At 47.2% G+C, this 27,606-nt stretch overlaps 1 protein-coding gene across 1 annotated transcript; it reads right to left on the bottom strand.

Moving 5' to 3' along the window:
- Positions 1-5: 5 nt before the first annotated feature.
- LOC115094518 (magnesium transporter protein 1-like) lies at positions 6-25,717 on the bottom strand. The gene is made up of 8 exons (XM_029607647.1): positions 25,503-25,717; positions 14,217-14,386; positions 10,159-10,276; positions 5,375-5,515; positions 4,264-4,404; positions 2,632-2,721; positions 1,804-1,867; positions 6-103 (listed from the first exon to the last, which is right to left on the bottom strand). Exons 1-8 carry the CDS (start codon positions 25,584-25,586, stop codon positions 12-14), a joined length of 900 nt encoding a protein of 299 aa, XP_029463507.1. The 5' UTR covers positions 25,587-25,717; the 3' UTR covers positions 6-11.
- Positions 25,718-27,606: the final 1,889 nt, after the last annotated feature.

The raw sequence follows: 27,606 nt of genomic DNA, 5'->3' as shown, positions 1-27,606 counted from the left end.
AGTTGCTGCTGCTAGGGTTTATACTCACTCTTGCGTTTTCCTACATCCCTGTTGGACGTGGCAGCTTCGTGTAGAAGAACCATTCCCAAAGTAACTCCACCATCTGAGAAAACAGTTTTAAGGGTCATCTTGCACAGATGTGTCCCCAGCCTGCAACCCCACAGACCCCCAACCTTGCCTCCTCAAAGTTCATGCAAAATCATGTAAGAAATTCAGATGCCCAGCTGTCCATAAAACCTTGGCCAAGGAAGTGCAGGAAAAGCAAGCCTGTCCAGTTAGCTCAGCTGGACACTTTAAATACAGGGCAAACTACAGTCCAGTCCGTGCAGCTTGTGGGACTCCACCGTGCAAGAAAGGGAAGAGATCCTAAACAGTGCAATACATTTGTATTTACCAAGTTACAAAATACCTTCATCTCTTCTTTTACTCAGATTAGCAAACAGCATAAGACTGGATTTTGTTATTGTCAAAAAGTATAAGAATGTAAGGTTTTCTCACACAGATGGTGAATCATAGCCCGTAAGTTGATGGAGAGGAGATACAGTAATCAGGAGACTACGTTTACGTTCGCTTTATCTTTCACACTTGCAATATATGGGCAATTCTTTGAGGAGGGGCTGCATAAATGGAATTGTAGGTTTTCAAAAAGGAAAACTCCCTTGGAATTATTTTGCAACAATTGAAGTCTTGCTTGTACAGGATTATCCTAGAATTATACATTAAGCCTCACAAAGCAGATTATATTACCTATGTGCAAGCGGTGTTTCAGAACAGAAGTGATAATTGCTTTGAATTAGATAAGTATTACCGGATAGAGCATGTTCAATTCAAAATAGAAAGAGGCCATGGTGAAGAAGTGCGAGCCCAGCCCTGTGAGCAGTTACCTCCCTCAGTGGTGGGGGGCTTTAGAAAGCAGATTGGACCAGCATATCAGAGGTGATGCCCAGAGGCAGGATAGACAAGCTCAAACACATCCTCGGGGAACACCCCCCCCCCCCAGCCAGTCTGGGTTTCAGGACGTCTCCAGTAAATATGTATGAGATATTTACATGCGCATATTTATTAAGGATATCCTGAAAACCAGAGAGCCATGGGGTGGGGAGGACACGAGGGGTCCTGAGACTGGATAACCTCGGGGAATGTCATCCACCCCTGTTTTTCTAGGATTGAAAAAGAAATGTATTTCTTTCTTTGCTGGCTAGGACCTGTTGGGAGTGCTTCAGAATCTGAAATGCTCCCCTGACTGACCCTTCCAGGGAAAAAAAAAAAAAAGTACAGCAGATCAAGACAGCCCATTGACTGGAGTATGCAAAAATATGGGCCGATACAGTAAGAATCGCGGGAGAGCACCTGCTCTCCCGGCACACGCACAGACCACTCTCCTGTGCGCGTGATTCAGTAACTTTATTTAAATTAGGGCCCGCGGTAAAAGAAGGCACTAGGTACACTAGCGCGTCTCTAGTTCCTCTTTTTGGACAGGAGCGGCGGCTGTCAGCGGATTTGACAGCTGATGCTCAATTTTGCCGGCGTCAGTTCTCAAACCCGCTGACAACCATGTGTTTGGAAACCGGATGCTGGCAAAATTGAGCGTCCGGTTTTCAACCCACGAGCCCATTTTACATTTTTTTTTTTTTAAACTTTTACTGAATAAGGGGTAACGCTAGCGCATCGAAAACGCGCGTCCAAATGCCGTTTAACAGTGCGCACTGTACTGCATCGGCCTGATAGAGAGGCTAACAGGCCTGGGAACCAGATGGACAAGGCACGTGCAATTCAAGCTGATTCTTTCACTCAAAAGGATACTGAACAACAAAACAATGTGGGTTTCAGCCACAAACTGGGCCTGACTACTTCCATGGATATAGTTCTGCAAGATTAAAGATAAAAGGAATAAAATAAATTCACAGCATCCAGAAAATCAGAGACAATTAAATGGGCAAGTGATACAGAACAAACTAGTTACTAAGATTATAGTAATAAACCTAACCTGCACGGCTATGTCTAAGTGAAGTGAATGGATGCAAAGAAGAGCTGTGAGGATGTAATTCTGAGTTTTGTTTTGGGAGGAGGGGGCCTTTCATTGGAGTACTTGGGCGCGAGGGACCTTCATCTATCCCTGTCCGGGTTCTCTCCAGTGCAGCCCCTTTGATGCCCGCCGAGTCTGCAGTCAGTAGCCAGCTGACGCAGCTGCTGGCTATGGCTCGTATGCCACAGGATCTTGCTCCTTGGGAGCACCGGATGCAGTGCTGATTTGTTATTGAGGATTCATCTTGTGTATATTGGGAGCAAGTGTGTGTGTTTATTCTTGCAGTTTTGATTTTAGATGTGCAATGCACTGATCATTCCCCAGTGAGAGCATGGGATAGGATGTCTGTTTTGGGGCTTTATACTGTAAATTTTAAGCAATGTATTAAATGTTGTTGTAAGCCTCCTGGTACAAACTTATTGGTTTGATAAGGCAGGTTATAAACATCCAGATCAAAGGCTTGTGCAGAAGTAAAGTTCCAGATATCTCAGTTATGTTTCCCTTCACTGTCAGTACTTGCACATTAAGTACACCTGAGCTGGTGTCAATCTGACACCCTTTCCAAGTTCTCAGAAGTTATTACAACCAAGTTAAGCATTTCTCACCACTTGTCCCGAATGTGGATTCTTATGGGCATATGGCGGTCCTCGAATATGATTCCACATCTGCCCAGATGTCATTGCTAAAACAAAACACTGGGAAGAGACAAAAATGGGCAAATACAAGTAAACAATAACTGGCACCACAATGTTTTTATATACTGCCTAGCAAAGAAAGAGGCAGTTTGTTTATTAAAATCTGTACATTGCCTGCCCAAACAAAGGAACACCCACAGCGGTAAATTACAACAACATAAAGCAAATAAAAACAAAAAGGGAACACACATTCAATTACGGTATATAAGTTCCAAACATGAAGCAAAAATTAATTCATAGCACTTTTCCTGCATACGCCTAGCTAAAAAGGGAAATGAACCCTCTTCCTGTAACTGCCAGACTGAAATATTCCACCTGCCATTCCAGCAAAGACCAAACAGCAAGACATGGCAGGCTGCAGGTGATTTTAGAGATTTGTTTTACAATGTTAATTCCAGAAAAAAAAAAAAAAGACACACACACACACACGTGCGCACAACCAAAGAAGACCTTAGTATGAATATATTTCATTCACGCATTACATTTTGTATAAAATTACCTTTCTTGCAGAAAGGAGGGGAAAACTGCCTCTAGAGACAGGCATCTCAGAAGACTCTACAAAGCAGCAGGGAGCTGGATTTGTCATAGATCATGCCACTAGAGCTAGGCATCTCAGAAGACTCTACAAAGCAGCAGGGAGCTGGATTTGTCATAGTTCATGCCACTAGAGCTAGGCATCTCAGAAGACTCTACAAAGCAGCAGGGAGCTGGATTTGTCATAGTTCATGCCACTAGAGACAGGCATCTCAGAAGACTCTACAAAGCAGCAGGGAGCTGGATTTGTCATAGTTCATGCCACTAGAGACAGGCATCTCAGAAGACTCTACAAAGCAGCAGGGAGCTGGATTTGTCATAGTTCATGCCACTAGAGCTAGGCATCTCAGAAGACTCTACAAAGCAGCAGGGAGCTGGATTTGTCATAGTTCATGCCACTAGAGCTAGGCATCTCAGAAGACTCTACAAAGCAGCAGGGAGCTGGATTTGTCATAGTTCATGCCACTAGAGCTAGGCATCTCAGAAGACTCTACAAAGCAGCAGGGAGCTGGATTTGTCATAGTTCATGCCACTAGAGCTAGGCATCTCAGAAGACTCTACAAAGCAGCAGGGAGCTGGATTTGTCATAGATCATGCCACTAGAGCTAGGCATCTCAGAAGACTCTACAAAGCAGCAGGGAGCTGGATTTGTCATAGTTCATGCCACTAGAGCTAGGCATCTCAGAAGAATCTACAAAGCAGCAGGGAGCTGGATTTGTCATAGATCATGCCACTAGAGCTAGGCATCTCAGAAGACTCTACAAAGCAGCAGGGAGCTGGATTTGTCATAGTTCATGCCACTAGAGACAGGCATCTCAGAAGACTCTACAAAGCAGCAGGGAGCTGGATTTGTCATAGTTCATGCCACTAGAGACAGGCATCTCAGAAGACTCTACAAAGCAGCAGGGAGCTGGATTTGTCATAGTTCATGCCACTAGAGACAGGCATCTCAGAAGACTCTACAAAGCAGCAGGGAGCTGGATTTGTCATAGTTCAGGTTGTACATACCAAAGCAGCCAAGGCCCAGCCGGTCTTGTTATAAAGGAAATCCAGGTTACTTCTTCTCAGGTAGACGAGTCCACCAATCACAGCCAGCAGCAGCCCCAGCATCAGAGGGCCAGCATAATTGGGAGGCCGGATCACCCGGATCTGAGAGACAAACAATATAATATATATATTTGTACTTACAAAACCCAACAGCACGCACACACACACACACGGTCCATACAGCTTCATTCTGGTAGCTTTGAAACAGTCAGTATTGTAAGATTACATTTGTAGAACTGTAACCGAGAAAAGAAAAATATCTTGTTAACTGGATCTCTGGAACATTTACCTACAATAGCCCAGACCCCGTCCTCTCACCAGCAGAGGTGGACAGAAGGTGCCCCTCAATCTGCAGACACAGCCAGCTCCTCTGCCTCGCTTCTGGATCTGTTTCTAGCCAGGGGAGCTGCGTGTCATTTGCCGGGCTCTGCAGTTCTGCTGATGTGCTGCGTCTAGCAGTGCAGCTCTCACGTTGCTGTTTGTGCTCTCACTGACAAACTGGCTAAGCTGTGGGCTGACTGCGCAGCTGCCTGTATCCCCGACTTAGCAAGACCAATCTTATGAGAAGGGATGGATGCAACAGGGGAGACACAGCCCTCTTTCTTACTGATGCTGTTACAGTGTGCACTGAGCACTTCCCATTTCACCAAACATTAACAACCTGGCAGGGGTTAATGCTGTACACCAGCAGATTGGCCCTTAGCCCAGGGAGCCTCTGCGGAGATATCTATCACAGGGGAAAAAAAGGCAACTGGTGAACAACCAGATGCAGTAGCAATAGCTCAGACAGAGAAGCCACATTAAGTCCCTGCAGTACTCAGATTCCAGGTTAGAAAACACAAATACCACCAATGAGCCTGAAAAATATGATATGCTGCAGGAGCAGGTGAAAGATGCCATCCGTCTCAGTTATGATTAGTATCAGTCCAAAGGCTGCACAGACTGCATGTTTAACACATGCTAAATGGACTGGTTTTGTAAATGTTTTAAAGGATCAATGGCCAGGTAACTCTGCTGGAGTCCCCCACAACTACACAACTCCCAAGTTCCACCATCGCTGCACGATACTTACGTGGACATCGGTCCGATCAGCTATCCATCGGGCCAGCTGCTCTGCAGCAAAACCTCGCACCTGCAGCTCATATGTGTCCCCCCTTCTGGGCTTCCCCTTTGCAGGGAAGTGCATGAAGGTCGGAGCTGAATTCATGTTTAGCTATAGCAAAGAAAAAAAAAAAAAAAGCTGCATTTATAAAATCATGCAAGGCTTTTCAAGTACAGTATCAAACATCTAAACCGGGAATAAGCCCAGCCCCCAATCCAAACCAAGATCCCTCGTGCCACAGCGAGCTACGTGGCTCTCATTCCGAGAGAGCCGTGGGAACGCTGGTGGCCCACTATTTAAAACACATTTTGACACAACTGTCAAGTCATCTGGATTGTACAGTTTCCTTAAGGGGTGTATAGCGATGCACAGCCTTCGAAGGCAAAGGGGCTTTTTTTTTAATTTTAAAGTTCCATTTCAGCTGCTGCCAACAGTATAATGTCATCCTCAACACCGCTCCATGAGTGCCTTCCTGACACACGCCTACTGTAGTCCACAGAGTGGCCTGAAACACAGCATTCAGACGGTGCAAACTATCTGTGCACACCATGCTGACAGGCGATAAGAGTTGCTTACCTGTGACAGGTGTTCTCCACGTTCAGCAGGATGTTAGTCCTCACACATGGGTGGCATCATCAGATGGTACTCAGCACCATGCTTCCACACGGGGTCCCCTCTTCAGTCTCGTTAATATAGAATTACGGCGAAAAATAAAAAAAAAATAGGAGAAACCCAACTCTGTGGGGTGGTGGGTGGGTTTCGTGAGGACTGACATCCTACTGACCTTGGAGAACACCTGTTACAGGTAAGCACCTCTGCTTTCTCCAAGAACAAGCAGGATGGTAGTCCTCACACATGGGTTAATCCCTTAGCTACAGGGACCAAAGGACACCAACCAGGTGCCAACGGGCACAAAAAAAAAAATCCTGTTTGTAACAGAGGGGGAGACAGCCTGAACCCAAACAACAGGCCCTAGGCAGGGAGAGTTGAGTTCTACACCTCAGAGATTCCAAAAAAGACAGACTGGCCGAACCTACTCTCACATCAGCCATCCCTATCTAGACAACAGTGAAATACGGACGTATGACGAGAATTCCACATCGCAGCCTTGCAGATCTTCTCCACGGGAACTGCTCACAAATGGGCTGCCAATGTTCTCACAGAACAAGCCTGGTCATGCCCCTCAAGATCCAGTCCTGCCTGGGTATAACACAAGGAGATGCAATCTGCTAGCCAACTGGATAGTGTCTGTTTGGCAATTGCAACTCCCAACCTATTGCTATCCATAAATAAAAAGTTGGGTGGATTGTCAATGGAGCAGACAGAAGGCGAAGGTTCGCTTGCAGTCCAAACTGTGCAGTGCTCGTTCGCCTTGGTGCGAATGGGGCATGGGAAAGAAAGTGGGCAGGACGATCAATTGATTAAGATGGGACTCCATCACCACCTTAGGCAGGAACTTAAGAGTGCGTGTGCAAGACCACCCTGTCATGGTAAAATTTAGTATGAGGTAGATAAGTCACTAAGGCCTGGAGCTCGCTGACTCTGCGCGCTGAAGTGACCACCATCAAAAATATGATCTTCCAGGTCAGATACTTCAGGTCACAGGTGTGCAGCAGCTCAAAAGGAGCTTTCATCAGCAGAGCTAGTACCATGTTGAGGTTCCAAGACACAGCAGGCGGCCTTACGGGGTGCTTCAACTGAAGCAGGCCCCACATAAAACATACAGAGATGGGCGTACCATCTACACCATAGAGATATGTGCCAACTGCACTCAGATGGACCTTAACGGAGTTATTTTTAAGCCAGTCTCCGATAGATGTAGAAGGTATTCAAGCAGTTTGTGTGGGGCAGGAGAATGGATCTAGGGCCTTCCACTCACATCACACGGAAAACCTCCTCCATTTCAGTCCATAGAACTTTCTAGTAGAAGGCTTTCTAGAAGCCACTAGGACCAGAGACACATCCTCAGAGATAGAGTGGTTGCAGAATTAACCTCTCAACATTCAGGCTGTGAGAGACAGGGACTGGAAGTTGGGATACTGCAACCTCCCTTGATCCTGCATCATGAGATTTGGGGAATTCCCCAGACTGATCAGTTTCCGAATTAATAACTCCCTAGGAGTGGAAACCAGACCCGTTTCAGCCAATAAGGATCATAATCCCTGTCTTCGCAAAGCTTCAAGAGTCTCCGCCAGCAAAGGAATTGGAGGATACATGGACAGAAGACGTTTGCCCCAATAATGGACAAGGGTATCCAAGGCTGGTTTGCCGTCCGTCCTGTACAGGGAGCAGAACAAAGTTACCTTCCTGTTCCAGGGGGACATGAACATATCTATGCCCGGGCTCCCCCGGAGGCAGAAGATCCGATTCGCCACCTCCTGGTTCAGGGACTATTCGTGGGGTCTGAAGGCACGACTCAGTCTGTCCACCACCATGTTCTCCATACCTGCTAGATATGTTGCTCTGAGTACTATCCCCTGGACAGGGCCAATGACCAAATGGACCACTTCTTGGTACAGTCCCGTACCTCCCTGCTTATCAACATACCACATTGCTACCTGGTTGCCTGTTTAGGACAACTTTGTTGGACAGCCAATCTCTGAAAGCCCACAGCACAGACCTGATCGTCCAGAGCTCCAAGAGGGTTATCTGGCAATAGCAGAGGCCCTGGGTGTGGAGCCCATCTACATGAGCTCCCCAGCCCAGGGTGGATGGATCCGTGGTTACAATTTGTATAGGAGGAATCCAGAAAAATATCCCACGATCCAGATTGGAGAGTATCCTCCACTAGGACAGAGTCCTGGAGAGACAGGATGACTCAAGATGCAAGCCTGGGGGCTCTGCGTGGCCTGGCCCCACTGCAACTTTAGGGTCCATTGAGCTCTGCACATGTGTAAACGTGCCAAGGGAGTGACATGGACAGTTGCAGCCATGTGGCCCAACAACCTTAACATGTGTCGCACCTTCGCCTGCTGGCTCCTCTGGATCTCTGCTGCAATGGACACCAAGGTGGTGGCCCATGAATGAGGCAGGAAGGCTTTTGGCTGAGCAGTCTCTAGCAGGACTCCTATAATATCCAATTGAGGCGACGGACTGAGATGGGACTTTGGGTAGTTGATGACAAACTGTAGTGACTCCAACACTTGGATGGTCAGGTTCATGGACCGAATGGCCCTGCCTGAGATGTACTCCTTACCAGTCAATCAATCGTCCAGATAGGGGACGACATGCACTCCCAGCCTGCGCTACCGGCCTCCAAAACGGGAACAGACATGCACTCCCAGCCTGTGCTACCGGCCTCCAAAACGGGAACAGAGGGCAATTTTTCAGGATACCCGATAGGGGTTTTTTTTCCCCATAATAATATTTATTAGAAGTCAATACAACATGGACATATAGATACTCCATGAAGTTAGCAAGTAGCTCATTTAAAACAAATTGAAGAAAATTATTTTCACTCAGCGCATAGTTAAGCTCTGGAATTCATTGCCAGAGGATGTGGTTATAGCAGTTTATGTATTTATCCTCTAGTAACCTATCCAAACCTTTTTTTAAACCCAGTTATACTAACTGCTGTAACCACATCCTCTGGCAATGAATTCCAGAGCTTAACTATGCGCTTATGGTAATTAATAAGCAATAGCAGCTTGTGATCTATCTAATGTTTGGGAACTTGCCAGGTACTTGTGACTTGGATTGGCCACTGTTGGAAACAGGATGCTGGGCTTGCTGGACCCTTGGTCTGACCCAGTATGGTATTTCTTATATTATGTTCTAACCCCAGATGTCATGTGATGCCCCCAGGGAGAGGATACATATCATGGGGGTCTGTGATAGACATGGCCCTCGGGTACTGGGGGCATCGAAGAAACCGGTAACTGCCATGACTGAAGTGGAAAAAAAAAAAAAGAGAGGGACGAAAAAATGACAACGATGTCACTGGGCAACAATGACCGGCGGGCACCGAAGCACCATCGCCACGGTGGAGGTCGAAGCGAAAGGAAAAAAAAAAAACTCACCCGAAAACGCCGAGAAACTTAGCTGAGGAGGCTACAGGAGGAACCGAGAGGGACTCTGCGTCGATGGAATGCATGAAACCCCAAAAGCAATCGGGGAATAAAGCTAGAGCTCACTCACACCGAGATGCAAAAGCTCCGCAGGAAAAAAAAACAAACAAACTCAAAAACCTGAAGAGGAGTCCAGGTGGTTTAGGGCATGCGCAGTGTGCAGAGTCAAAGTTCTGGAAACGTTGACATAAGTTTTCCGTGCCGGGCTCCGCCTGATGATGTCACCCATGTGCGAGGACTCACATCCTGCTGTCCTCGGAGAATTCGGCCTTAACCACCAACCATAATCAAGCTATAAACAAAAAGGCAGCGCAGAAGTGTACAAACTAAAAAGGAAGCTGGATTTAAACTCGGATCTCTGGGTTCCTAGTCCATTATTATAACCACAGGCCATGCATTCTCTTACGATTTAGTTACTATTTATTTATTTAAGATTTTTCTATACTGACATTCTTGAACCAAATATCAAATCATATCGGTTTCCATATAACGGAACAGGCATTACATAGAACATCTGGGCAATGAACATAGAACAAGTCGACAATAACAGTGAACATAGAACAAATCAGCAATAACAAGCAACAGTAAAATAATTCTTCAGTGAATAAAATAATAAATAGAGTAATACTAGAGCAAATAAGTTTTAAAAACGACTGTGGCAAAAACACACCAGAAACTAATTATTACCATTTGAAACACATCTGACCCTTCATCAAAATCCACCATAGCAAAAAAAATCCGGTTGGTAAATGCACTTGAATATCGCCAGGAGTTTGCCAGGATCTGGTATTCCTCGTCGGCTTGTCTGTGTAAATAAAACACAAGAGAAGGCAAGCTAAATGACAAAAAGAAACAGACGAAGCATCATTTCAGTCCTCGCATCACGTGTGGGGCATGGCCGGACGTGCCGCCCAGCCCTCACCGGACACAGCTTGCAAGCTCACAAATTGCCACTGGTTATTCTTGAGATGCGAGGAGTGCTAGGCACCACAGACTGCAGCCAGCAGGAGCTTTGCAATGTGCACAGAACGGTACGTTTGCATGCGCACAGTCCCCCGCAGCTGTCCCAGGAATGAGAGGGCATGGGGGTTGCCATAAGGGACTTGTACACGTGCAAGCCCATAGCCCTGCGCATGGTACAAAAGCTCCTGCTGACTGCAATCCACCGAGGATTGGGGAGGGGAGAAAGGCTGAAGTAAAAATAAAATACATTTTGGGATTTTTAACCTGCCTTTCCCAATGATGCTGAAGGTGACCTTCTGGCATTGTTGTTATTATAATTCAGGTACGATAAGTCCTTGGCCCAAAGGGCTTGCGATCTACGTGGTGCCTGAGGCAAAAGGAGATAAAAGGACTTGCCCAAGGTCACAAGATGTGGCAGTGGGGGGAAACGGGACTGAGCCTCAGGTCCTGCTTGATATGCAGTGCAGTAACTGAGAAAAGTACTTCAGTAATCCCAAAACGTTCATTAGCACAGAGGTTCTCCACCTTTGCCACCTCAAGCCCCCTGCTCCCAAGAGCATCCTGGCCATGCTTTGTTTTGTAATTTCAATCACCCTGATTAACAAACCCTACCCACTGAAAGATGGGCTTCGGGTTCTGCTATCTTATTGGGCCCTCCCCCCACGGGAATTTCGTTTTTCCCTGTGATTCGGGGTTTGTTTGTTTTTCGGGAGTCCCGATTTTCGAGTTAGTGCGCGCTAACCCAAAAAAATGAATTTTTCCAAAATTTTGGAAAAAATTAATTGGTTTTTCAGTTCTCCCGAACCATAGGGAATTAGGCAATTTGGTTGAAGGTGGGAAGCGTACCCCAGCAGAAGAGACAAAGAGGGACAAATGTGGCCAACACTATGTGAAGACGTTTGACTCCGAAACTGCTGCTGGCTGTTTGACTGTAACCTTCCGAATCTGAACTATGGCCTCGCTGAATTTTTAACAAAGATGAACTCTGTCTGTTTCAGAACCTGCTTAATAAAACCATTTATTTTAAGTATCTAAATTCATAGTTCAAATAAGTGCAAGCTTGTGGATGTGATCATGTCTTGCCATACAGTTAGAGCATTTGTTTCTTATTGACAATAAACTGCAGCCCTTTCACCTTGCAATTCAGAACTGTAAATACTACTAATGGAGGGGAGAGAAGAAGAAGAATCCCCTTAGTATAAAGATACAGACACAAATCTGGTAACAGAAATAAAGCTTTTGCTTCCGGGTAAACTAGGCCTCAGGGAGGGAACTGTGGGAATTCAAAGCCTATGGGGGCTTTTTTTGTGTTTCACAGATTGGGATTTTGCACCCCACCTGCAAATTTTCCTCACATTGATAAACCCGCTTAAGATTCCCGGGGTGTGGTTTGAAGGGGGGGGGGGGATAAGACAAAGCAGCCCTGAAATGCTGGGAAGAGACCTGCAAAAATAAACTTAGCAGCTGAGACAGAGGAGACTGTCCCATCTGGGAAAGAATCCTGGTGCAGACGTGGCCTCCAGCAGCTGTGGCCAGAGCTGTCACCAGAGCGGTCTTACTCTTTTGGAAGACCAAGACGGAGCATGGGAAGACTTCAAGGCGGTGGGGGAGTGGGAGATCCCCCAACCTTAGGAACCATGCTTCGAGATTTATCTGAAAATGCATCAAAAATCACCCTAAAAAGTAGCTCCATAGACCATGCAGTTTACCTCCTGCCTGGTAAACGTGGGAGCGCGACGGATACACCCAGGAGAGCTCCTATCAGGCCTCCCTGCCTTTGTCCGCCTGCTTCCCTCCTTGCTCGCCATCACTAGTATCGGCTTTTGATCACCCCCCCCCCCTCCCCCAATGCGGACGTCATGGGCTTGAAAAATCCGGCCAGAGGTGTGCACACGTTTGTGACGTGTGGCTGAGGAGCTTGCTCCTGTGTGTGCTCCCGAGTACACAGGCGAGGGAACTTTCATCCTTCAGCTTCTGGACCTGCTCGGGTAAGTTTACTGGGGCGTCTGGGCTTGGGGGGTGGTTATTATACACAGAAACATGACGGCAGAGAGAGATCGCCTGCTCCAACTACTCTCCCCATCCACCCAATTAATCTATCACGATGATGGCTCATCACTTCCTTAAAACGGCTGAGCCTATTTCAGAAAGGTGTTGCATTGGATTATCTGCCTTAAGAACAAAACATGCTTTGGCCAGAGTGCTTTTGTCCTTGCATACAAATTCTCTTTTCATGGAAATGATTCTACTTCGTTGACAGTTTTTTTCTTTAGTGGGATGTCTATTAAAAAAAAAAAGTGCTGATTTTTGGTTTGTTAAAGACCAAATAACTTGATCTAATCTGTATTGCTTTTTGGTTCAGATAATGTTGTTGCTAAATCATTACATTTGCCAAACGATAGCTAAAGAAGCTTCAGCACTCTCTGATCACTTCTGACCTTGTCCCCTATCTAGAAATGTTAAATCTCTCTGCAAACTCCTGGGCAGTGTGTCTGATTTACTTCCTCCTGGTTTTCCTAATATCCACTATGCAATCCTAACAAGCACGACTTTGCCTTAAAAACCGATAGTAAGAATTGTATTGTTTTAGGAGATTTCAATATCCCCTTTATCAGTTTATTGTATTTTTTTTTTTATTGCTATGATGGCATTAGAGTTCAACTAATCCAACCACCAACACCAACTAATTTATGCCCTAATTTATGTAAAGCAGAACTGGCCACAAGGTAATTAGTTTCAATATAGTTGTCTCGAACTTCCCTGATCAAATCATTTTCTTTTACAAATGAAGATAGCTGTACCATCTTCCACTGTTTGAACTGTAAATAGTCAGAAGGAAAACTTTTCAAGCGTGGCCATGTTGAGGTCAATCCTTGAAGACGCATGGTTGCTTGTTCAAGGATGTTTTACCAACTGATTTGGATTCTGCTGTCTGCGGCTGGCAGATGTCCTTGAATTTTGCCCCAGATTCTACTGCTCCTGTTACAAGGATTTCCTAGAAACAGAGTAATTCTCCTTGGTTTACTAAGGAGCTGAGAGACTTCAAACAGGCCTGGTGCAAGGAGAAATCCTTGAACGTTCATTGGAATATAAATCTGCTATTGTTAGGAGCCTTCATTTTTGTTTATTGTACCCCAGGAATTTGTCAGAGTTCATGACCAAAACAGGACAAACTGCTGGGGAAAGTGACATTTTCCTGAGTAAATATTACGATTTATTTTGGTGAACAGAACAGCAAAGCAATATTAAGCAGATTCTCCCACCCACTGTTACGCGCCCCCTTCCTCAGCCGTTCCCGCGCACGGGCCTGCTCATCTTTATGGTCCCATGGCAGATCCTGGGGCGGCTTCCCTAGCGGTGGTTGCCAGCTCCTCTAGGCTCCGGCAACCTGCGGCGGTGGTCGCTGGCCTTCCACTGCGCGCCAGGCCTCACGCCGAGGTTCGGCGTCCTCAAGATACCGACGCGCGCGGGACCGCCCGGCCTATTGTAGGGCCTGACGATGTTACCACCGCTGCCCACAGCAGGAAGGGTTAAACTGCCTTCCAAAGATAAAAGCAGCAGCGGTACAGGTGACTTTTCTGCTCTTGGGTCTCTCTCCTCTGATGGTGGTGGAAGCAGCAGACAATAGGCAGGCAGCTCTAGCACCAAGGCTATGACAGCTGTCGTGTATCACTCTCCCCCCACCTTCATTAGCATAATAAAAGGTATCCTGCATCAGAATTTAATATAATATATGTGTGTCTGTATCTTGTAGCTCAAAGTATTAGAGATGAAACACATACTTGCAGACCACACACTGTCTCTGAGCCTGTAGAGCAGTAAACATCACGACGACGGAATAATTCCTCGGGGGAGCCTTCACCAGACGACGGAATTTGTCGCCATTCATTCGAATGACAGCTCGCTTGTTGGTCCAGTCCATCAACTGGCCAACTTTTTCGGATAAAACCATCTACAAAGCCAAACAGCAATATATTTTGACAATAAACATGTTGTAATCACAAAACAAAAACACAGTGGAAATTAACAGATAAAAAATGTGTACACCGAGAAAAGAAAAAACACAACTTCAGCCAAGACCACCAGTCCCATCTAACCCCTGGTTCTTAGTCCAGATCTCTGAAGAGCAGGTCCACAGGGTGAAGCCTTGAGCAGACAGAATCTGATCCCCCTACCAACTTACTAACACAAGTGAATGATACACTATACATGAGCACATATTTAGGAATATGGAGTCTGTTACGTATTCGTTTGCTCTTATCTTATTAAATTCCTGTGGGGAGCCTAAACATTCTCTTTTCTTTTGCTTTATGTTTCTTGAAATAACTCGCATCCCACTGAAGTTACTTTTGCATTCAAGCACTAATGCCAGAAGAACTTGTGTCTAGGGTAGAATTATGCGGCCAGAAGTGCTATGGTACAATGCTTGCATGAGCTGCCTATTTTTCAAGGGATGCAATCCGAGCCACTGTGGAGCTTCTGTATTCTCTGCTAGTGCAGCAGTTCAACTAGGCCACCTGGTAAAATCTCTTGCATGGCAATCTGACCTTCTTATGAAACATTTTCCCCAAAAAGCTTCAATTACTCAGCTCTAGAATCAAGAAGACTTTTTTTAAACTAATTTTAAAATTATAACAACCAACCAGTGTAAGTAAATTCTAAAGAACCTGACAAAGCCCAAGGCACACCTACATTAACAGAAATGTTGTGTGGCACAGCAGCCTCCACAAGCATGACAATGCAGACAGAGAGGACTCATATGATGAAAAGAAGAGCTAAGGATGAAGTGAAAGCCGCACCAGTCCCTCCTTTCTTTAAAAAGAGAACAAGAAATACTTCCCTGCTGCAGGCTGCTGACCGAATCCTAGGGGGAGAAGACCTCAGAGGAAGGAGGGAACCAGGACCCCTGGCTTTCCTACCCCTGGATGTTGCGGGCTAAAGCCAAAACAGGGATTGCCAACCCCTCTGCTCGCCCGGCCTGAGGGATGGCCCACAAAGGAAGCTAGCACTTCAGGGAGCTCTTCTTAGACCTAATTTCTACTGACTCACTAACAGACTGCAGGTCTGCACCTCTACCATCTGCTGGAGACAGAGCAATACTGAGGGACTGCAGGCGGCACTCTCGGTTATGTAGCAGTGCCTGAAAAGCTTTTTAGTTCTCTGCCTCCATCTGCTGGTAGGGATGCAAAACCCACTGGTCTGGATTGATGGGGTAGGAACAGGAACTCCACACAAAGGGAAAAGTTGGTGTGAGGCTGCCAGCCAGCCAGCTCAGTTATTTACCTTGGCTGCTGCATGTGGCTGTCAGAGCTCCTCCACTGCTGCTGCACCAAACAAACACTCAGACATTTTTCGCAGGCAAGACTTACTGTCCATGCAGCAATCCCATGAAGTAGTGCTCCCCCATGTAGAGAGGTGAGCTGGCAATTATCCAGGTCCCCTAGTGCTGAAACTTAACTCCATCTCTGTCCAGAAGTTAAGTTTCCAGCACTATTGTGTTGGTACTTAAAACCCAAAAAAAGGAAAAAAAAAAAAAAAGTCTGAACACCTAACCCAATAAGTACCGACTTATCTGGCTACCTGGCCCCAGTACTGCTGCTGCCACTTAGTAATTATCAGGATCAATGGTAGCGGCAAAACCATGACCAGAGAGCAGAAGCAGTGGCAGTACTTTCCCGGCTAAGTGGCAGCCGCTATAACAGTGCTCCCCCTCCCAGAGTTCAAACTGGCTGTGCCAAATGCACATTTTTATAAATTCCCAATGCATTAGCTCAGTGGTTCTCAACCTTCTTCTAGCAGGACACCCCTGAGAGGTGATGCTCACACGCGTGACACGCCGAGCAACATGACCATCACGGGACTTCATATAAGCACATACTCTGCATCCCCAGAGTCTCCCGCTTCCTAACATAACTAAGACATTTCCCTGTACAACTCACCATACAAGAGAGTTATTCGATTCTGGTGTCATCTCAATAACAGCATCACTAACTACCAGGTGCATTGTAAAATAATACAAACAAACCCCACGCTGTACCTGCCTATCAACCTGCCATACCTCAGCAGCACTAACTCCAAGAAATGAAACAGCAATAGCCCTAACCCTGAAAAGGCAGCAGTTCACCACCAGTGCAATATAATATTGAGAAAATGCAACAAATAAGGCTGATACACACCTCTAGTAAAGTACCCTCATCTCAGTCACATACACACAGAACACAGACCTGCCTTCAGCAAATACAGATAAAAGACCACAAATTACAAATGTGTAAAACAAACCTGGAATGGAAACCCCAAGATCACTTCTCAATGCAGTGCAAAACTGGAGACCAGAAACAAAAATATATCTAACGGTCTGGGGGAACAAACAAGCAGGGGGGGTAACTTGCTGATGCGGCTGTTACTTGCCCCTTAGCCAATAAGGCCTGATACCTTGGATGCAGCTCCAACATTGCTTCTCTGCTTCGACAGCAGTCTTTGATGGTCTGGGAAAGTAAGTAGATGGGGAGACCAGTATGGCGCAGCAGATGCTACCGTAAGCTTGCTGGGCAGACTGGATGGGCCATTTGGTCTTTTTCTACACTAAGCGAAGTTCAAAGAGAAAAGAAACGCATATTCTCAAAGCTGTCATAGTATGGCCCTTGTACCCAGTCACTGCCCTCCGTGACCCCATCACTTCTCCCAACTTCTCAATCATCCCTTCTCATGCTCCTATCCCTGTCCAACATTCCCGACACCCCCCCCAGCCCACGTCCTCTTCCCTGTGCTCTCTCTCACCCCCCTAGTTTCTGCCCTTCCCTCTCCAGAATACCTGAACACCTCTTTCCTGCCCCTTCCTGCTCAGCATCCCCCACGTCACTCTGCCCCTACCCAGCATCTCCACATCTCTATTTCGCTTCCCTGCTCAGAGGCCCCCCAACCCCTCCCTCCTCAGCAACCCTAACCGCCTCTCCCCCATCCTATCTCCCCATGCCTTCCTGCCCAGCAGACTCCCAACTTTTCACACCTTCCTGCTCCCTAACCAGCACAAAAGACCACTCCAACCCAGAGTCTCCCTCCCTTTTTACCAGTAGCAGATGAGGGCAAGAAGCACCGAGGAGAGGAAAATGAGGCAGCAGCAGCAGCAGTGGATCTACAGAGCACACATCTGCTTTCACGACCAGGCCCCATGGGGTAAATAAGAGCATCAGCAGCCTCACTGGCAGGCCAGGCAGGGGAAGGTAAAGTTGGTGTCCTGCTAGTACATGAACAGGAGTTGATGTCGCGCTCTGATCTGAGTGAAGGAGGAGGGAACAACCTCTCACTGGCCAGGAACAGGAGAAGGAAGCAAGCGCAGCTTCCTGTCATACCCAATACAAGAGAGAGGTCAGCCAATTCCTGCCCAGTCTGATGAGGAAAGAGCAGTCTTCTGCTGGCTCTGCCATGCACTAGTGTGTCCTAACACTGCATGACCTTACTGCATCAGGGAGTGTTTAAAAAGTTGTAATCCATGAGTTAAAAACCGCACACAGATTACTGCACTGGCCCGAGAGTGAGTTACCTCCGGTGCTTAGCGCATACTTTTCCTGTCTCACTCAAGCTGCGGATAAGACAGAGGCTGGAAGGACTCAAAGGAAGAAGCTTAGGAGGAAGGAGAGTGAGAAGGTGCCGCGAGTGCCACACAAAGAAAGGTCCAGCTACCCATCCCTTGCATGCTGCCTGTGAATGACCAGGGCTCATGCTGTAGCTAAAAGCTACATGTGTTTTCAGTAAGGAGCTCACCTGCTGAAGGGCCACCACTGATGTCTTTTGTTACTGTGAGGTGCTGAGAGCAGAGCATCAAGTAGTGGTGACTATCACTTATAGCTTCTGCCTACTGTTTGATGATTTCAAATAAATAAATAAATAAATAAATTTCAGAAACCGCATGGTTCCTTGCATCTCACGTTATGAATGATTAATGCGGGATATAAGGAGATCTACACGGTACAAAAACCATGAAGCTTCCCTAAAATTTTCTAGTTCTCAGTACAGAAAACTTTTTAAAGGAGCAAAAACAACTATACAGTTAAATGACTTAACAAAATGCAGTACATTATTAAAATGCTGGCAACAAACAGTAAGATACCAATAATATTTGATCTTATAATCCACAAATTCTAAAGACTGTTCAATGGAGAAATTACTTACCTGATAATTTTGTTTTCCTTAGTGTAGACAGATGGTCTCAGGACCAGTGGGTTTATGCTCCCCTGCCAGCAGATGGAGACAGAGTAAGCTGACGTCACAGTACATACAGCCCTGCTCTGACCCCAGCCTGCCAGTATTCTCTTCACAAGCAACTGTGAACAAACTAGCAAAAAGCCTGATTAAAACATGATTAAAAAACAGGTAACCAGAACTGTACTCAATCAACCATAGACACTGAACTCATGTAAGATTCTAGGTTCCCCAAGCTAGAGACTGGATGAACACTTACCAGTAATCCCTTAGTATCCAGAGCCCCACAGGAGGTCTATTGACACACACATGTGGCAGTCAAGGGCAGGAAGCTAAGTCCATCTGTCTACACTAAGGAAACCGAAATTATCAGGTAAGTAATTTCTCCATTTCCTAGCGAATAGACAGATGGACTCAGGACCAGTGGGATGTACTGAAGCTACTCCAACAGGATGAGAGGCTGCCCACGGTCCAGTCAACACAACACATGCAAAGGCTGCGTCCTCCCGAACCTGCACATCCAGACAATAAGACACAGAAAAAGTGTTTAAGGAGGACCAAGTCGCAACTTGGAAGATATCGGCAGGAGACAACAGACTAACCTCCACCCATGAAACTGCCCGAGCCCTAGTGGAACGAGCCCTAACCTGAGTAGGCAACGGCTTTTCAGCATCCACATAGGCAGCTGTGACCTCCTTAATCCAGCGAGCTATGGTAGCCTGTGAAGCCGGAGTGCCCCGTTTACTCCTGCCATGGGGAACCAACATGCGCGCTGTCTTTCAAAAAGGTTCCAAGACCTCCAGATACTTATCCAGGGATGGCAAGGAGATGGACTGATTCAAATGAAAGTCTGAGACTACCTTGGGCAAGAAAGATGGAACAGTACACAGTTGTAACGCCCCCGGAGCCACCTGAAGGAACGGCTCCTGGCAAGACAAGGTCTGCAACTCAGAAATTAGACGTGTTGAGCATATAGCCACCAGGAATATAGTCTTCAAGGTCAACAACTGCAAGTAAAGGCTATGCAGTGGTAAAAATATAGGGCCCACCAAAAAATCCAGCACAAAATTAAGACTCCACAAGGGAACCGATAACATCAAGGGAGGTCTAAGATGATTCTCTCCCTTCAAAAAACAGATCACATCAGGGTGAGACGACAATGAAGCACAATTCACCTGGCCCCTGAAACAGGTAAGAGCCGCAACTTGCACCTTCAAGGAATTAAGGGCCAATACTTTAGTCAACTCATCCTGCAAAAAGTAAAGAACGAGTGGGATTGTAACTGAATGAGGACCAACACCCCGCTCCTCACGCCAGGCCTCAAAAACTCTCCAAACCCACACATAAGCCAAGGAAGTAGAGAACTTGCGAGCATGGAGTAAAGTGGCAATCACCGCAGAAGAATAACCATGCTTCAACAGGCGAACCTTCTCAAGGGCCAAACCGTAAAACAGAACAGAGTCGCATCCCCATGAAGAACCTGTCCCTGCTATAACAGATCCATGTGCAGCGGAAGGCAATGGGGGGGGGGGGGGTGGGGGGGGGGGGGGGAGGGGGTGTCTCCTCCAGGAGTCTTCGCAAATCCGCATATCATGGACACCTAGGCCAGTCCGATGCCACCAGGAGTACTAGCCCACTGTGGCCTTCGATTTTGTGAATTATCCTGCCTAGCAAGGGCCACAGAGGAAAGGCATAAAGCAATCAGTCTTCCAGCCAGACCTGTACGAGAGCATCTATTCCCAAGGATCACGGACCTCTCCTGTGACTGTAGAATCGTGGAACCTTTGCATTGCGAGAAGTCACCAGCAGGTCTAGGAACGGAAGGCCCCAGCAATCCACAATCAGCTGAAACGCCTCAGCTGACAACACCCACTCTCCTAGGTCCCTGCTTAGAAAGTCCACTCTTACCATTGTTTTTTACCCGCAATGTGAGAGGCCAAGATCATCTGCAGATGACCTTCTGCCCATTCCATATGTTAGTCTATTTCTTGCGACACTTGCTGACTCTTGGTTCCTCCCTGCAACTGATATAGGCCACCGTCATCACGTTGTCAGACATCACGCAAACCGCTTCACCCCGCAGCCTGTGGCTGAACTGAAAGCATGCCAGTCATACAGCCCAGGCGAGTGATGTTAAGCCCCCCCAATCATGGAGACTCACATCTGTCATGAGTCCCAACCAGGTCAGAGAGGACAAGGGAACTCCCTCTCTCAGATGATTTTCCTGCAACCACCACTGAAGCGGGTGCAGGATTTCCATCGGCAAGTGGAGCCGAACCGCACAGTCCCGAGACTGCGGGTTCCAACGAGACAGCAAAGAACACTGAAGAGGACGCATATGCACTCTCGCCCAAAGCACCACTTCCATGGTTGCCGCCATCAAGCCAAGCACCTGTGGTAGGACCACACCATTGGGCGTATGGTGTTCACCAAATGAGACATCAATTTCTGAATCCAAACTTCCAGCAGGATAACTCCGTCCTGCCCTATGTGGAACCAGACCCCCAGATACTCAAACGGCTGTGATGGCTGAAGATCACCTTGTGTGTACCAGGTGGTTCTCTTCCTGAGACTTGGCTCGAATCAGCCAGTTGTCCAAATACAGATGCACCAGGATCCCTTCTCTTTGCAAGGCTGCGCTACAACCACCATAGCCTTGGAAAATGTTCTGGGAATGCTGGCTAGACCAAAGGGTAACGCCAAAAACTGATAATAGCACCTCAACACCACAAAGCATAGAAAGCGTTGGTGTTCCAATCGGATGGGAATATGAAGGTAAGCCTTTGACAGGTCCATGGAGATCAGAAATTACCCCGACTGCACCGCCATTATCACAGAGTGTAAGGTTTCCATGCGAAAACGAGTCACCTTCAAAAGACGGTTGACCCTCTTGAGATCCAGGATGGAATGAAAGAAGCCCTCCTTCTTGGGGACAACAAAATAAATGGAATATCGCCCCATACTTTCTTGAGACATGGACATCATAACCATAGCCCTCAGTCTGAGGAGCCTTTGAAGTGTGAATTCCACTGGCTGCTTCTTCTGCGGGGAGTGGCAAGGGGACACCATGAACACGTCCCGAGGAATATGTGCTAGAATTTCGCAGCATCCTTCCCGTATCACCTTCAGGACCACTGGTCTGACATGATCTTGAACCACCACTGATAAAAGAGAGAGAGAGAGGCATCCCCTATCTCTTGTTCCAGAAGGTGAGTCGGCAAACCTTCATTGGGAAGCTCGGGAAGATCCGCCACCTGAGCCTACTCCTCCTTGGGCTGTTGGGGACGAAAGGACTGAGACCTACCGAAAGTCTGGGTCTGCTGAAAGGTTGCCCCTCTGTAGGGACAAAACCGCTTGGAACCCCGGAAATGACCCCTCTCATACCAAAAGGGGTGCTACAATTTCTTCTTATCCTCCCGGCAACCGAGGAACTGGAGATTCACCCCACTTACTGGCCAATTTCTCCAACTCGCTCCCAAACAAGGGTGAGCCTTTAAAGAGCATCTTGGTAAGGTTGGCTTTGGAGGCTGCATCAGCTGACCAATTTCGCAACCAGAGTTGACGCCTGGCCACTACCACCGAAGCCACTCCTCTGGCAGATGTATGGACCAAATCCCAGCCTGCATCTGCTAAAATAGGCGGCAGCAAGCTCCATAACCACTCTGGAATTCCCCCAGACTCAACAACCTCCTGAGAGAGAAGCAGACAAGATTGCGCCACTAGGGCGCAACAGGAAGTAATCTGTAAAAAGTCACAGCCACTGCCAAAGAGGCCTGCTTAAGAATAACCTCAATCTTCCTATCATGAACATCCTTCAAGGCCGCTCCTCACTCTATGGGATTAGTTGTCCAGTTAGAGACGGCACATACCAGACTATCCACTTTGGGAAACCGCAAACACTTTCTCAAAGCCAGATCCAGGTGGTATAGGACTTCCAATGTCCAACCCCCCTTTGAAATTTGCCTCTGGGGCATCCCATTCCAGATCAATCAATTCCTGAATGGCATCATCACAGGGAAAAAACCAAGAGGCTTTACATAAGGAAACCAAAATCCTCTGCTCTGACATGGCATCCACACCAGGGACACCCAGCTGTTTCAAAGTCTGGGAAATCAGGGCCGGCAGTTCATCTCTATGAAAGAAGGGCAACATGGTTTGATACGGTTCCAGTCCTGGAGGAATTTCCCCATCTTCCAAAGAATCAGGATCAGCCTCATCATCAGTGCCATCTGAATTCCTGTCAGGAAAACGAGGCGAGCTCCGACGGTTAAGCACGGGACCCGGAAGAGAGAGGAGCCACCGGCTAAGAGTACGACCGGAAAGGAATGGGGGAAGCGGAGGACTGTAGCTGAAGAAAAGCTTGTAAGCCTCGAAAAAATTCCACCCAACAAACAAAAAAAAAAAACAGTAGGATCTAGACCAATCCCAGAAGGAACTGGAGCTAGTCCAACAGAACTGCCCTCGCCTGCAGGAAAGCCAGTCAAGGGAGAACCAAGGTCTGGCGTCCCTCCAGCTAAGGCCATAACCAATCCATCATCTGAAAGGGAGGAGCCAAGCTTAGCAAAATCCAAGGAAGACAACTCTCCCTGAGCATCTGAACAACGCTGACACAGGTTAGAAGTCAGGTCAGGCTCAGAAGTCCTAATATGACAGGCAATACAAATAGGAAGACACTTAGGCTTCTTGTTTACCAGCGCCATCATGGCGGTAAACGTGCATCTAAAAGGCTCGCACTCAAAAAGGTTATGTGTACAGAACATAAGCATTGCAGAAGGGAAGCGCAGCAAGACACACACACAACTCGTGCGCCAAGCTAAGCGTGTGAACAGTTTAAAACTTGTGCATGTAAAAGACGCGCCCAAAACCAAGCGCACTGCGCACACCGACAGCCTGTAGAGGGCAGCAGAGCACGCACATGAGCATGCAAAACATGCCGCCACAGCCTACCACATAGCATGCAAGAAAAAAGCCTAACTTCGGGGCCTAGCCCACTGGAGGACATTCAACCTGCCAGGCTGCCCAGTTTCCCAATCCCAATGGGAGCAGGAACGAACATCGGGATGGCACATCAAGCACGGAGACCGGAGGAAGTCTGGAAACTCCTCTGTCTCTGTTTCCAAGTTAAAAATGCTATATTTTTTTATTTTTTTTTTAAATCTTACCTGAGCTCAGCGACAGTCTCTGGCTGTGGGGGGAAGAGGGCATCTGCCGTCACTGCCGCACTCTGCCTCCTGTACCTGCTGCCTTTCAGCTGAACCAGCAGCTAAGTCCACGCCAGGAAACCCAACTACCAGACCACGGCACACCTCTGAGGGACCATGGAAATCGCCTCAGGAATTCTCAACTGGGGGAAAAACCTTTTGTATCACCACAGAAGAGCAGGGCTCTCTTCTCTTTAATTTAGATTTCCTTCCAAAAAACTCAAAGCAATCCTCATAGGAAGATGCACGTCCACCATTTGCTGGAGATGGAGAAAACTGGCAGGCTGAGGTCACTGCAGGGTTATATATACTGTGACATCAGCTTGCTCCATCTTCATCTACTGACAGGGGAGCATAAACCCACTGGTCCTGGAGTCCATCTGTCTACACACTAGGAAATGAATTATTAATGCATTCCAAGCATTAATAAAAACTGAAAATTTCATAATAAAACAATAAAAGAATATTTTATTTCTTCTACAGGCCTGGCAAAATAATTTTGCTTTTAACTTTTTTCTAAATCTTACTCAAATTCGTGGACCTGAGTTCCTGTAACATAAGGTTGAAGCACATCAGCAACCAAAAAGCCTTCACTATAAATTGCCTTATGCACCAAGGTTAAGCTTTAAACAATTGTAGTCTCTCTAATAGTGAACCAGTGATGTTCTTTTAAACTAAGGGTAATTTTCTCATTATATTTACCCTCTGTCATTATCCTGACAGCTGTATTTTGGACCAAATGCAGTATACGTGTCAAATTTCTTGGCATACCTATGTGCAATGCATTATAAAGCTTTTTTAAATGTCCATTTTACTAATCCTATCACTGCACCTGTAACCATTCAGGATTTTTTACAAAAAAAAAAAACCCAAAACTCTGTATCCAGAAACAAAGAGAACCAATGAGCAAAACTGACTTTGATAAGGAGCAATATCTTGCAAGATGTCAAGCCTTTATAACTAGCAACTGGGATATATTCTAGCTGTGTGATACAAATGAGCAGACTAAATGGGCCACTTGGTCTTTTTCTGCCATTATTTACTAAATTGTATACTATAAGGACTGCTGAAGACTTGCGTTCAATGCCAAGAGTCAGCTGGGGATGCTGCAAAGATTGAGTTTAAGGTCCATGACAGCAGAGATCCAGCAGTGCTTGTGTATATGACTCCCAGCTGAAAGCTGCATGGGGATATGAAACAGGAAAAAAAAAAGTCATCAGGGAGTCTCGAAAGAAGGTTCAGAGAGCTGACGTAGAAGCCAATTTCCGATTCAGCAGGAAGCCCAACGGGGTAGAAACAAACTGACTGGTCAAACCCCCCCCCCCCCCACCCAGAACTAAAGGCGCCTACGTTCCAGGACAAGCACAAGGGCACCTCCTCGGTCCAGGGATCTGCACGGACGCGAAGAAACCGACTTCCCTGCCCGAGGTCTCGTGCCTCCACCCCTCCCCCAAGGCATGTCCTTCAATTACCAGACCATGCACCTCCGAGGTGGCTGCAGGCCCACCGAGAGCCTGACATGGATGGTTTGCTCTTAGTATTTAAAGTCAGGCGCCGGTTAGCAGCACTGCAACGCTCTGGCAGCGAGGAAAGCCCTCCTCCTCCTCCTCCAGGGCCTGCCACACAGGCGCTCTCTACACCCAGAAGTTTCAAACTCTTCGCCATTACCTCCTTCTTCTTCTGCCCGAGGGACGGCATCCCGCACAGCCCCAGAATAACCAAGAGGGCGGAAACCAGCCCCATGCTCGCCATCTTCCCGCACCCCCGAAACCCTTCAACTTGAAGGGCTGCCGGGGAGCCGTGACGTCACGACGACGCGCCTCCCCCGATTGGCGGACGGAAGGCAGTCGGCTGGGGGGCCTGGGCGAGGTGACGCACCTACGCCGGGGAGCCGTGACGTCACGACGACGCGCCTCCCCCGATTGGCGGACGGAAGGCAGTCGGCTGGGGGGCCTGGGCGAGGTGACGCACCTACGCCGGCTCGCGGTAGCCTGGGCCACACTTATGGTTGGTCGGCCCGCTTCCGCCCTGAGCACCAACCTGATAGAGACGAGCTGTTGCCCTCCTATTTGTCCCTTTCTCCGGGTGGGCGGAGCCAAGCAGCCGGGAGGGTTGGAGCGCTTCCGCATTGATGGGGTTTTGGTGGTAGATGAATTGTACATTCCGCTTATTTTGTTTGCAGGGTTTGGAAGCCAACTAGAGTTGGCAACTTTCAAACGTCACCTTTTCCGGTTGGCCGCCCACTTTACTTTCTGCTACAGTGGCATAGACAGTTCATTTCGGACTTTCCTTTCACTTTTTTGCAATTAATGATCCTCTGTACTTTTCTCTCTATTATTATTTTATTTATGTAACCAGAGATTAAAAATTAAAGAATGAGGAGCATATATATTTTGTACATTCCCCGGGGAGCCTTTGGTTGGGGATGTCATAGCCCAGGAGAAAAGAGAAATAAGGTTGGGGTGGCCCTGAGCAGCTGTCAGTGCTGGCAGAAAAAAAAGAAAAGCTCTGGGGAATTTAGAAACCTCGGGGGAGGTAAGGAGATAATCAGGGGATGTGCAGGCAGCTACCTGAGTTTCTTTCCTCTCTCCCTTCAGGTACAAGGGGACAGGACTGAAAAGAGACAGCTAAGAAGGAGGAGCAGAACTGCAGGTTCTCAGCCTTTTTGCAAGTGTGGACCCCTTTTCAACCTGCCATATATAGAAAAGTTATTAATGTAATAAAGAAATGATTATATGCACAGACTCATTCATGTTTTATTTAGTATTAAATAATGCTTACTGAAATAAACTGAATACCTATAATTGCAAAGCACAGCAGTAAATGGGCAAGAATGTACTCATCTTCATTAACTTATGTGGTGTATATACAGGCAACCTATGGGCCCCGATTAGCGATTCCTTGGCTGGAGGCACAAATCTGGATTGACTCCAGCCTTTTCAAAACATTTTATCTTTATTTTACAGCTTCAATCAAACAAAACAATAGTAGACTGTTAAACTTCAGAACAGTGTACTTTCAGTACTCACAGCTTCCTTTGCAGCTCAGTGTTTGGACAGCGATATTCTACAGGAGCTGCCTTCCTCCTGGAGACTTGGGTCTGGTCTGACTAACCCACCTACTTCCGAACTCTTATTCCTCCTTTGCTGGGCCCCACCCACAGAGCTCTCTCTCTTTAGGGGAATTAAGGTGGACCAGCTAAATGTCTGGTCCTGCACCAGTAACTGAGGGAGATTAGGGTTACTCTGTCATACATCCACATAGCTGAAGCTGTCTGGATCTGGAGCAACTGGAGGGCATGGACTTGTAGAGCGAGGAGGAGAGAGAAAGACTGGTGAGGATGGACTAGTGGATTAGAAGAGACTAATGGGAATGAACTGGTGGAGGAAAAAAGAGACTGTTAGAGATGAACTAGTGGAGGAAAAGAGAGACTTAGGGATGGATTGGTGGAGAGAGAAGGATTGGTTGGGATGGACTGGTGGAGGAAAAGAGAGACTAGCAAGGATGGACTGTGGAGGGGAAGACAGAGATGAGTGACTGGCAGGACTGGACTGTGGAGGGAGAGAGACAGACTGGCAGAGATGGACTGGTGGAGAGGAGTGAACGACTGACAGTGCTCAACAAGTGGAGGGAGAGAGTGGGCAACTGGTTGGGATGAACTGTGGAGCAGAGAGAGAGAGAAAGTGAGAGACTAGTGAGGAAGAGGGAAGGAGGGATGTTAGAGACAGTAACAACCCTCCATAGGAAAAGGCAGCACTGCAGATATTACAAT

This window comes from Rhinatrema bivittatum, chromosome 6 (genome assembly GCF_901001135.1).
Source record: "Rhinatrema bivittatum chromosome 6, aRhiBiv1.1, whole genome shotgun sequence".
Taxonomy (NCBI): Eukaryota; Metazoa; Chordata; class Amphibia; order Gymnophiona; family Rhinatrematidae; genus Rhinatrema; species Rhinatrema bivittatum.
This window is presented reverse-complemented; position numbering and strand designations above follow the sequence as displayed.